The sequence below is a fragment of the Arthroderma uncinatum genome, assembly GCF_011692745.1.
Source record: "Arthroderma uncinatum strain CBS 119779 chromosome Unknown scaffold2, whole genome shotgun sequence".
Classification (NCBI taxonomy): domain Eukaryota; kingdom Fungi; phylum Ascomycota; class Eurotiomycetes; order Onygenales; family Arthrodermataceae; genus Arthroderma; species Arthroderma uncinatum.
The window spans coordinates 4,246,456-4,259,069 of NW_022983864.1; the positions used below are offsets into that span (position 1 = coordinate 4,246,456).

Below are 12,614 nucleotides of genomic sequence, written 5' to 3' on the forward strand. Positions count from 1 at the left end.
ACTACTATTGGTTTTCGGCCTTCATCGGCGATCAACGATACGGCGATTGCGTCTCTCCATCTATACACCGGCTGAAGCCCGGTTGAATCATCTGCGTTGCAAAAATATGTCGATATGTCCAATCTTCCCACGCCTGGGCGTGGGGACAGGTTGGCCTTCTTTTTCAGTTTTCGGGGTTCTGGCGGGTAAAAACTTTCGGGTCACTTTTCCACTACGTCAATCAACATTTCCTTTTTTTTTTTTTTATCAAACTGCTATGCATGGGGCTTGGGCACGCTCGTTTTTTTTTTTTAATTATATTTGTTTTATTTGAGTTTTCACAGATCATAGGCGACGGTGAAGGAGTTTGAGAGGTTGAGAGGGAGCGCAACCATTTCCACATCTATCCATCATTTATACCAAGTTGTGCAAGGCAGGGGAAGAAACGGCTGTTCCGTAGTCATGCTATTTAATAATTAATAAATTAATCGACACATCGAACACATGGAAATCCAGAAATATTAAATGTTATTCATATGCTGGTCATAAGTTAGATCTATCTCTTCATAGATATCCTAGCGCAACCGGTTCATTTTGCCCATACTTCCACAAAAGCTCCTCCCACATATCATTACGTATTACACTATAACAACAACAATAATAATAACAGCGATGACCATCGACGCGATACTACCACGTAGCATCACTCAAGTCTTCTTCATATACAGTACGATCCATCCCAGGATTCGATAGACTGCGGTGATTGCAATGAGAATGCCGGCCCACTGGCCCTGCTTGTCGGTCGCGTAGCCAAACGCATCCAGGACACCTTTACCAGAGATTTTGCACTGGGATACTAGTTCGCTAGTATACATGCACTGGCAAGACTTTCCACATTCGAAAACACGGCCTGAGAATTCGTTGACCATCATTCCCTGGAAGACATATGTCTGATTGGCCAAAGTGGTTAGCTGTTGGTTTTTCTTCTTCCATTGTTTCTTTGTTTGCTACATGGAAAAAAGGAAACAAACGAGGGGGAGAGAACAACAGAAAACGTACCTGGTAATCGATATAATGGAAGACATATTTCCAGAATACGTTCAGAATGGCGGGTGCAACCATGAAGCCGCCAACGCTCATCCATACACCATTCGTGAATGCAGTCAGCGCCAAAGCCACGACAAAGTTAGGAAACAGCGATGCAATCATGACTACAAGGGACTCGGCGGCCAGCAGGTCGAGGAAGAGCCAGAGCACTAGAGTGAAAAAAGTGTCTGCGCCTGAGCGGAAGTTTACAAGCCAGTAAGCTACAACGGCGAATATTATGGTGATCATGACTGAAGGAGGTTAGCTGATGATATTATAGAATGATCGCGGAGATGGAGCTGAATGCATACATAGGAATGGCATTCCAATGAGGAAATTCGAGATTACGAACGACGTTGCGCCGTATAGGCCGTTGGCTCTCTCCTTGATGAAGGTTGCGCGATCTTCAAGGTACGAGGGAACATAGGCGACGGCCATAAACGACATGAACGCGGAGCAGAAGAACTATGCAAAAATGATGTTAGCATCGAGCTATTCGCCTTATTGTGCGATTCCGAGCCACTCACCAGAGCATTGATATATGGCTGAATGTTCTCCTGGCCAGTTCCCAATCGCAACCAGACAGTTCCCTCCATGATGGCCAAACCAAGATACATCGCGACTCGGATACCATATGCCACCACATCACGGCAACCCTTGATAAAGGACCGATGAAGAAGAGTGATTATAGTCGAGAATATGTTGACATGCTGAGGCTGGTCGGCGGACAGAGTGATATTTCCCTCCTTTTCAGAAAGCGTAGTGAGTCTTGAGATTTCGAGATTCACATTTGAAGCTTCTTCTGAATCTTCCCACTCCTGGTGCAATTTAGCCAATTCAGCCTCTGCTTCGTCGGTGTTGCTTGCGAAATCTGTGCTGACAAGATCAAGCACGAACTCTGCTGGGTTGATTTGAAGGGGCATCGGGTGTCCCATTTTATCAAGGTAAGCCTTCATTTGCGCCCCCGGGCCAAAGTAGCAGGTCTTCCCTCTAGATAGGATGAGAAGCTTGTCGAAAGACTGAAACATCGACGTGGAAGGTTGATGAATGCTTGCGATTACGATGAGCTATTGGGACATCGATCTCAGCATTCATAACGAGGAATCAAAAGCCAGGAATATCATGGATACACTTACGTTGTTCTTTTTCGCGAGGGCCTTTACGAAAGACATAACCTCAAAACTGGCGGTGGAATCCAAGCCGCTGGTGGGCTCATCTAAGAAGATGATTTTAGGGCAGGTAATCAACTGAGCGGCCACGCTGACACGACGCTTCTGTCCACCACTGATGCCCTTGCGAATTGGGGTGCCAATCAAGGTCTTGGCCTGGTTTTGGATACCGAAAGAATTGAGCAGATATTTGATACGCTGAATTCGATCTTTCTTTGGAATTGATCTGTTTCCATAGTTAATATCGCACGAAGCCTGCCAGCCCTCGGATGAACGAACCTTGAGAGTGACAACTGGGCAGCGAAATAGAGCGTCTCCTCAACGGTCAGTGATCCGATGAGGACATCCTCCTGTTCGACATATGAGCTCAAATGTCGGAACGTCTCTCGCGATGCAGTTCTGCCATTAACAAGGACGTCTCCGTTGACACCATCGCCTAGACTGCTAGCTCGACCCGCAAGGACATTCAACAGAGTCGTTTTCCCACTTCCGGATGGGCCCATAAGCACCATAAGTTCACCTGGAGAAAAAAAAATCAATGCATTAGTTCATTGGGATTTCTGGCCGGAGCCATTTCGGAGACTTACCTTTATTGACATAACCGCTGGCGTTCGAGAGAATCGCTTTGGGCTGTTTCGTTTCTCTATCCTTAACGGTCACAGTGACGGATTTCCAGGAGAAATGGTCGACGGTGGCATTCATAAGAAAGGGGTGCTCATCCCCATTAGCCTCAAGGTCCGAACCCATCGTCGGCAGATGCTCGTCAATTGGTATTGAACAGAAGGGCCGTCTCGTCTCGCTCTAGAACGCTCAATTGAAATCAAACAAAACCGAAAGTCATCAATGCACGGTCGTCACAGTATATAGATAGAAAGCAAACCAGCAACCGGAAAACCACGACGAAGAGAAGAACAGGACGCACCTGGAAGACCCTTGTGGGTAACGCGTATATAAAGGATGGAGTACATGGGACCCTGCGAGGGGCATGGCCCCATCATCGAGGTGCGGTTCAGAGGTGCAGTAGCCCAAAGCATCAGGATGGAGTAGTGCCCTTTTCGATCATTACATCCGGCACTATACGCCGGGATACAGCTACCGTTTACTATGTTCACAAGCGCCAGGGTAGGCTACTAACCTCTCCTATTGGGCCCTGATAGCGAGTGCATCCTGCGAGTCAACGAGTGCATCATCGCCATGCATCGAGAAGCCCGACGCATACTTTCGATCCTTAATTCTCGCGCAGGAATTCTATGTTGGGAATTTTTAACTACTTCAGCTACTTCAGCTTCGTCAGCCCCGACGGCCACGGTACCATTGCATACAGCGAGCTCGGTTCTTCGTACGGCCAGCTGACAGGAGACAGGACGACGGCGAAGTGCGGTGAGTTCGTCCCGCAAGATGGTCAAGATTTAATCCGGGATCTGACCCTTGGAATTTCCCCTATCAAGTTAGTTGCGGGGGTCTATGGACCGTCCTCCCGCCCGAAGCACGGTGTCAGCGCAGCAGATAACACGAACTTTGGTAAGGACACCCTGGGTCAAAGCGGGAGAATTCCCCATGGCCGCTCTTCTTGCGTGTTGAGGCGCTGATGAAGATGGACCCTGGGTGGAGTGAACTGCGCTGGCATGGCCAATTGGGCCGGGCTCCCTGGACAGGGTCATTTCGGCCATCCCTGAGGCAAAGAAGTCAGACCTGCGTCTTGAGCAGATACGACGCCACATGCTGTTAAATATCCGCCAGCTGGTCGACATGTAAACGGAGTGACCATCGCTTCGTTGGGAGAGTACAGCATTGATATACCACATCCTCGGTCGTCAAATATCTTCTGATAATATTCCTATCGTGCAGAGTACGGAGAATATCTATAGAACATACAAGCCTGTACGGAGTATTTTCTCTTCCTTGCTTGGGAGTAATATGAGAATTGTGCTCCGTACTCTACTTATAGGCAGGAAGAAGAATCCAGCCATGGGAAGAGCGCTTACCTTTGGGCAGGTACTCGCAATAGATACCTACTGCGGTCCGTATAAATGATTATGGCAGCACAAACAGTAAAGACACCGATGGTGAAGTTTATATCACTAGTCAAACAGAACTGATCAGGTATGTAGGATCTAGATTTTATATCTAAGTCATTAAAATTCTCTATAATACATGGTTAATATGTCTAATTCTACAATAGTAATACAGTGAAGATTGTCCGATGCAAGGGAATAGGATAAAGCGAGGTCCTCTCCCAACAAGTTGGACGCTCCCTTAGCCAAGTCAACTCTAAGCTTTTTGGCGCAGCTGCAGATGATAGGTCTGCAGCGATTCTTCAGTCATAGGACTAGGTGTCTTCACCATCGGGTCCTCGCCCCGGTTACCCTTTGGAAATGCGATCACGTTACGAACACTCTGCGTGCCTCGCATCATAGCGATCAACCTATCGAAACCAAGCGCGATACCCGCGTGGGGGGGACAGCCAGCCCTGAGGCATTCCAACAGATGCGAAAAGCTTTCGAGGCGTGAAGGCGGAATTTTGAGGATTTCGCGGAGGACAAATTCTTGGACTGCAGCTGAGTGGATTCTTCGACTTCCACCGCCAAGCTCAACGCCATTTACGACCAGATCGTAATGATCGGCGATCGCTTTCGTGGGATCTGTTAAGAGAAGGGTAGCATCCTCGGGTGTTCGGGGTGCGGTGAAGGGATGATGGGTTGAAGCTATCCCAGCGGTACCACCTTGGCCAGGTTCTGACTCGACCGACGGGGAGAAGAGAGGGAATCCGGTAACCCAATGGAAATTAAACCCCGCTGGCGGGCTGTGGAACTGTAGTTCAACCATATGTTTTTGTATTGCGAGACGTAGCTCGCCGGCTCGGGTCGAGCCTCCGCTAAAGGGTTCATGCTTCCGGGCCTGGAAGACGACCAAGTCACCGTGATTCAGCTCGAGTAGCTGCTCTACTTCCCACGCTCCTTCGAACCCGACGGCAAATAAGCCAGAAACAGGCTTCGTAGAGTCAAAGACGAAGGTTCCTGGACCTCCATCGGGGTTGTCGTTGAAATATTTGCCCTCCGGGGACTCCATGAAACTTTTTAGAGCTTCCATGGTTTCCTGCGGCGAGCCATTCCCTTCTACCTTGAAAGCTTCAACAGCTGGAGAGCTCAAAGAACTGATCTTGCTTATGAAATCTGAAGGTAGTAGTTGATCGACTCGATGAAGCTTCATATCAAAGCGGGTATCTGGCTTGTCGCTACCGTATGAGCCCATAGCCTCGTGATATGACATGCGCGGAAACGGTTCCGGTCCCAAGGGCTCTGGCATAACGGAGGCCCACAGTTTCTTGACGAGAGACTCGGTGGTAGTCATAACATCTTCAGCCGTTGCAAAAGACATCTCCATATCAAGCTATTTCCCACCATTATTAGTACGAGTCATCCCAAAAAGATGTAGACATTGGTACTCACCTGAGTAAACTCAGGTTGCCTATCAGCACGTAAGTCCTCGTCCCTAAAACAACGTGCAAACTGGTAGTATCGGGGGATACCACTCGCCATAAGCATTTGTTTGTATTGCTGAGGACTTTGAGGCAACGCATATGCCAACCCTTGATTCCTCGTAGGGACTAGGAACTCCCTAGCGCCTTCAGGAGTAGACTTGAACAATATGGGAGTCTCGACTTCCAAGAATGGCGGTTCGCATTCCTCCAACGCTCGTCGTAGAGCTGCGTTTGCCTTTGCTCTGAAGGCTAATGACTGGCGAAGCGAGTCGTCATTGCGGATCTGTAAGTGTCTCTTATTTGGCGGAAAGACGGTGTCGGCAGTAACTATGATATCCTTTGGAAACTCATTCAAACATTGTATATCTTGCAGCTCCACCTCCACCCTGTCAAGATTGTTCTTGCCATCTGGCCCACGATTCTGAGGTTGATTCTCTTTCGATTTAACGATCCCGTGAATGACGACGGCGCTATTCGGCTCAATTGCTTTCAATGCGCTGAGAGTCTGGGGCTCTGAGACGACGATTTGGACGCTTTGCGAGAGGGTAGGGTCGGTGAGTCGAACGAATGTCATGTTCTTACCGATTTTCCTCCGTTTGCCAATATAGCCGTGGACTATGACAACTTTTCCATTGTTTTCTTCTTTATACAGATCTCCAAATATAGTAGACGCAGGAGGGAACTGAACTATGCCGTTCTGTTAGCGTTATCTTCATACCAACTGAAGGAGATTCTCACTTGACTTCGAGTACTGCTCTAGAAGCGGTGCAGCCCCAGCTAAGCTGTCACTCGAATAGAGACGGCTCCCCCTCTGGAGTGCGCATCTCAAGTGCAAGGGAGATGATGCTGTTGCTCGGCCTCGGAAGTAGTTTGATATTTCGATAAAGCTCTGCCGGCGCGCAATCGCATTCCCAAGACGTAACGGGCGAGCTGCACTGCGCAGCACTGGCATCATCGTCATCTCATGAGAATCGACGGACGCTGATATCCAGAATTAAACGAACGGCGTGAAGATACTCCTTCAAAGCTGACATCTATTGTCTGAAATGTTAGAGCTCGTTTCTCTCAATCACGTGATCATATGCACTAACAGCAAAACCTTTAAAAACATTTTCCACTCCTTTTTCTCTTTTCTTTCTTCATCCTTCCAAGTTTTATTCAAGTGAGTATTCGAGTCAACCAGCATTGTCATTCTCGCGAGACGTATATATTTTCACGTGTATTAACCTTATACTTCTCTGTAGATGATGAAAGCCTAGCGTGTGACATATGATTTCTGCTCGCTCCCCTTCGACATGGAAAACTCTCCCTTCGCGGGCTCAAGTGGTCTTCCATGAAGATGGTTGGAGGGAGAATGATATCGGCGTTCGGCACACCCACCTTGTTACTTCACGGACGCGATGAAGGCATCTCTGATCAAAATATTACTTGGAAGGCGTTTTTTTCTTCGTCTAAACTGCTGTTAGCGTGGGGTTGGTGTGCTCAATGCGTGCGTTATCCAGATCCCCAGAAGATTCTCACGTTGCGGGTGCTAGAACACCAATGACGTTGGATCCGGATCGGTGGTATCGACACGGTGGGAGCTCGGTCCAGATGTGTGATGAGTCACTTTTAAGGCAGCGCCGATGGTGTGTTGGCAACCTGTTCTTAAAAAAAAAAAAACAAACAGAAGAACCGGAGTGATAGTAGAGCATTTTTGCTTCTTGACCGGTAGAGGGCCCACAAGGAATAGAATCAAACACCGACTAGACAACCCCATTTGCTCGGCAGCTATGGGGTCATCATAGCAGGCTTATTATTTGCTGGCGAACATGCCTCCTCCATCCCACGCCCTCTTCAGCCAGTCTCGCGTAATTTCCCGTCACGTCCCATGTATATATTCCTTGTATTCGGAGATTGTTGACAGCATCCCCGCTTAGCCCGTTGCCACTTTCCGAATAATCTGACTATTGTTTTAAATAAATGCATAAATCGCACAAGGGCCGTTGACGAAGCTAGCAGAAAAGCTATTCAGCTCGTTTTCGCGAACAAAAAGGGCCAAAGGGCTGTCGTCTCCACGTGATGGCGCCTGGTGGATCGCCCGCAGAAAGCTCCGTGCACAGACCCCTTTCCACATCGCCGATATATAAAAACTTCGTGTTCAAAGGTAAACGAGGTGAGAACGCCGACCTCGAGTTAGGGACGCCGCCACAGGGGTTGAGTGTTACAGAAAGAGGGAGGGACATCCAGCTCTGTCGACATGCGCAATATTGATGGTGCAATGTTCGGATATGCCAATGTTTACGTTCGTCCCTGAGCCCCTGCAGAGTAATCTATCAGCGAGCCTATCGATCGATCGACGGGTTGGCAGACAGTCACCCCACGCAAGCTGTTCCTTTGGCGAAGGCGGCACGTCGAGATGACGCTAAACAAGAGTACCCTCTCCGTACACATGGCTGCACGACCTTCTGGAGATCAGACACCAAGGGGCACGCTTGCCGGATTGGTTCAGGTGGCAGAGACACGAATGCATCACTCGAATAGGAGATCTAGAAGCGAGGAGGGTTTCTCCCTGCAAGGTCCTGCCTCCGTATTATTCACAGACTTTGCTATACCCATGTCACTGCAAAAACTGTTTTCCGGCTAGCCGGAAGCGCCCACAACCGAGGGAGGAGCTTGCCTGTCGTGGATTGACATAAATGTGGCGGCTCTCGAACCAACACCACCACCACCATTTCATGTTTTCATCGTTCGGATTTATCTTGTGCCTTCATGGCTGCAGCACTCGTCCTTCAGCCGTTACACAGATCTCCGAAAGTCTAATGGCATGGGGGTGCGCTGCTGGCTGCTCAAAGATGCCATTATTTTGTTTGTTACAGCCATTGTTAGCTGAAGGTACTCTTTTTCCTCCGCGCCTGAAATATCGAAGTCTTAGATGGCACATCTCCAACGAGTCGACCGCGAGGAGCTCAGGGCGTTCTGTCCACTGTCCGCAGCCATGCTAATCGCACCGCCGGAGGTCGTCGCAACGTGGCCAGAGCCCAATTACGTCAATCCTGAGCACCAGGGTCCGCACTTGACGATTATTGTAGTCACTTGCTTCATATTGTCTTCGATCATTGTCGGACTACGAACATACGTCCGACTGCGGTTGAAGAAGAACGCTGGCTGGGATGACGGGCTCATGTTGTTTACACTGGTATGATATAGCTTTCGAGACTTATTACAGATGCACAATGTACTTGGATACTGATCGTTTTCTTTAATGGAAAGCCTCTCTTAGCTGGAATTACTGTCTCGAACGTAATTGGCGTTTACCATGGCTGGGGTAAGGCTGACGCTCGTCGTTTCTATACCAATTCTACTGTTGTGCAATACGGTTAACATTTGAAACTGTGTCAGGTTACCACATCTGGGACGTTAAGCCTGAATGGGGCGTCACATCCCGCCTGGTATGATGTGACTTTCCGCTGATTCTATACATCTAGAACTTCGCTGACAAGCCTCACCTCTACTATAGACCAGCTGGTGCTCTCAGTTCATGTCCGTGATTGTCGCCACGATGGTCAAAGCATCGATTCTGATTTCGTACTTGCGGTTTTTTTCCGAGACGGACAAGGCCCTTAGACAAGGTACTTGGATTATGCTCCATATAGTAGTAGCGTGGGGACTCGGTATGCTTCAGCTTTACCCATCTACTGGAGAATTCTCCGAACGGTAACAGCAGCTAACAGTAAAATGTCTGCAGCAACTGCATTACCTTTACTCTTTGCCTGCAAGTAAGGCTTCCTTTTTAAATTGTGTTCTTTCATATTATTCGCGTTTTCCTTACACGCTAACACCACCTCTCAGACCGTTATCAGATTACTGGACCGATCCATTACGACGGAGTTGTATGAATAATGGCGCCCGTATTATCAGTGGCTCGGTCCCCCACGTTCTTACAGATATCATCATTTGGATGCTTCCGGTTCCAACATTGTGTAAAATGCATCTCCCTGGCCGAGAGAAAGTGGTTCTTATCATTCTTATGAGCTTTGGTCTTATGTACGTGTGCAGCACCCTGTTCAGGGATGACTATATCCTATTTGGATGACGTTGACTAATATCGGGTCCGAGCAGTGCTTGTGCTGCGTCCATTGTGCGGCTTGCTTATACATACGTGATTCTTTTTGTATCATACGACTCAACTTGTAAGGCTACCCTCTTCACATCCGAGTTCCCCCGCTTTACCCGCTTCACCCACAACCCGGACCGTTATTGATTTTCGCTCTCTTGTTACAGGGGTTGGATACAATCTTTGGATATGGAATGACCTCGAAGTCAATTTGGCTGTTATCTGTGCATCCTTTCCCGTGCTCCGGCCATTGGCAAAGCTATATCTCCCGAACTGGGGATCCAATATCTTTACCTCATCTGCAGACAGTTTGCCCATGGAAGCTCAGCCGTCAGGGCAAAAGGAACTGCGACTTGTACCACTTGAATGGAAAGAAGACGAAGAAAGTATACGAGAAAAGCCTGAAGTTCCGAAACTGCCTCCTCTCAAGGGTCTAGACGATAAAATCGATTTGGCGTATCCGCCACAAGTACGCCATCCCACGAGCCAGCAACGGGAGTGAGAAGGCAGCTGCGGCTTTGCGCACGGATACGGCACGAAAGCGCCATCGCCGAGGGCAATTACCACAATTAATACCCATGAAATCCTCCAATCGAGCCACTGCGGCATTACCTCCTCCGTCCGAGCACAATACGTTGAGAGAAACTTCATGCGAGCTTAAACCCTGCTTATGGGTCTCACTTGCATCCCCAAAGTTGTCGATAACATGTAACTTGGCTGGGGATGATGAATAACCTGTTCCTTGGGATAGAACGTATGGAATGCGGGGTTTAAAAGGAGATAGAAAGGAGGTAGATAAAGGGGAAATCTCAACTATACAAGAGATGTTCAGGTTATCTGGCAGACCTGTCTGTGCTGCGGCATGATAGTCACCTTTTAGCACCAGCAAGTGCCAGTGTTCATTTAATGCCCGCCTGGAGCGGGTTTTTACTTGGATGTACATTCTAGAACTAAAGACCTAGATAACAATAAACACTAAGTTCATTTTGTCTCAATAACTACGTCTTCTCTTTTGTTTGCTTCCCATCTTATCTGCGCATCTCGGACTCACTAACTACCCGGCCCCTCCATACACTTGCATATAATATTACTCCAGAACTTGCGCCTGCATACCCGCTGTCCCACCGACCGTTGACATAGCCTACGTCGGGGATACAAGGCCGACATCGACACCAGCAACGCTTGCAAGATGAATAGGCTCTTTCGGAAGGAATTGCCTACTCGGGTCGGCCATCTCGGGACAAACTGATCAACGCCCTTCACGGGCGCTAAATGCTAAAATACGACGATCAATATAGCTTTCTTTGGTGCTCGTAACCACTTACAAATACAAAGGTGAATATCCCACGGGTAGTCAATTGCCCCGCTTCGGAGTTGGATAGATTATATGGCCTGATCGTGCTATATAAATATATACCCCGTTGACCTCTCCTTCTTGCCCTCCTTCAATAATCTACATCCAGACACTCCAAAACATTCTTACCAACACAACACGAATTATCCACCAACTATCCACCAAATACCAGCGACTATGGCTTCTCCAGATGAAAGAGCTCTTCAGCTTCGTAACCTGCATATTCCAGGGAAGCCTCTGGTGTTCGCCAATGTTTACGATCCATGCACCGCCCGCATAGTGGCATCAAACCCATCATCCACTGCTCTAGCAACAGCCAGTTACGCAGTAGCAGAAGTCCATGGCCTAGCTGATCCTGATCTTGACCTCGAAACAAACATCGCTGCAGTCCGTCGTATCGCTTCAGTCGCAGCTAAACATAACAAGCCCCTCTCCGTTGATATGCAGGATGGATACGGCTCGCGCCTTGAAGAAGCCATTGAATCAGTCATTGCAGCTGGAGGTTCTGGCTGTAACTTGGAAGACCAGGACAGCGAGACTGGACGCCTCTTCCCACACGATGTCGCGGTCGAGCGCGTTCGACGTGCCAAGGCTGCAGCCACCAAGGCCGGAGTTCCCAACTTTGTTATCAATGCTCGTACCGACGCTGTTCTGTTAAACAAAGACCTTGAAGACGCCGTTAAAAGAGGCAAGGCATTCCTGGAGGCTGGCGCAACTACGGTGTTTGTCTGGGGAGGATTGTCCCGCGCCGATGTTGAGAGGCTTTCAAAGGAATTTGGTGGAATGTTGAATGTTAGCTTGCTCCCTGGTGGGCTGACGGTTCAGGAACTAGCAGATATCGGCATTGCAAGAATCAGCGTCGGTCCACGGATGTGGAAGGCAGCGATGAGAGCGGTTGAAGAGGAGTCGAAGAAACTGCTTGATGCTTACTCTGCTATGCGAGCCGAGTAGATTAATGACTTGGAGATGATCAGTTATGTTAATTTAGGCTATACTCAACCTTAAGAGGTTAAGTTGATATTTAAGGCAATGGTACTTTATCTGGGCTATTGTTGGGCTTGCATCATGATCTTTTTCACCAGTAGATATAAATTCACGAGGTAGATTGAATAAGATCCTAGAATTAGTCCGCTTCCACAGCTTTAGTTGATCAATCAAGCAGTACTCCATACTGCTTTACTCCCTCTAATATAAGGCCATGGCGTAGACAGGTAAATAGCACTGCCGGCAACAGGCTGACCTCATTGGGATCCATACTCAGCTGAGTGCCAACCACTCGATAAGAGAAATATATCGTACAGGCTTCCGTGGAGACAGATATGGAGGCTCCTGAAGAGTTCCTTGGATCCTGCAGCATGGATATCCTATATTTGCTTTTTATATGGCGCCCAGATATCCAGCCTCGAGATTAGACGTGCACTAGCTGCTTCGGCTCTCCGACAAGCAACT

General features: G+C 48.4%; 3 protein-coding genes across 3 annotated transcripts; 1 reads left to right on the forward strand and 2 right to left on the reverse strand.

The window, feature by feature from the left end:
* Window positions 1-686: 686 nt before the first annotated feature.
* Window positions 687-2,981, reverse strand: GIQ15_03268 (uncharacterized protein; the record flags this gene model as incomplete). Its single annotated transcript, XM_033550685.1, has 7 exons — window positions 687-929; window positions 1,039-1,316; window positions 1,377-1,530; window positions 1,593-2,132; window positions 2,202-2,460; window positions 2,514-2,754; window positions 2,822-2,981. The coding sequence occupies 7 exons, from the start codon at window positions 2,979-2,981 to the stop codon at window positions 687-689; spliced, it is 1,875 nt and encodes a 624-aa protein (XP_033407846.1).
* Window positions 2,982-4,505: 1,524 nt separating this feature from the next.
* GIQ15_03269 (aspartyl-tRNA synthetase) lies at window positions 4,506-6,676 on the reverse strand (the record flags this gene model as incomplete). The annotated part of the gene is made up of 3 exons (XM_033550686.1): window positions 4,506-5,624; window positions 5,684-6,402; window positions 6,454-6,676. 3 exons carry the CDS (start codon window positions 6,674-6,676, stop codon window positions 4,506-4,508), a joined length of 2,061 nt encoding a protein of 686 aa, XP_033407847.1.
* Window positions 6,677-11,342: 4,666 nt separating this feature from the next.
* On the forward strand, window positions 11,343-12,116 carry GIQ15_03270 (PEP phosphonomutase; the record flags this gene model as incomplete). Its single annotated transcript, XM_033550687.1, has 1 exon — window positions 11,343-12,116. One exon carries the CDS (start codon window positions 11,343-11,345, stop codon window positions 12,114-12,116), a length of 774 nt encoding a protein of 257 aa, XP_033407848.1.
* Between the last annotated feature and the right edge of the window lie 498 nt (window positions 12,117-12,614).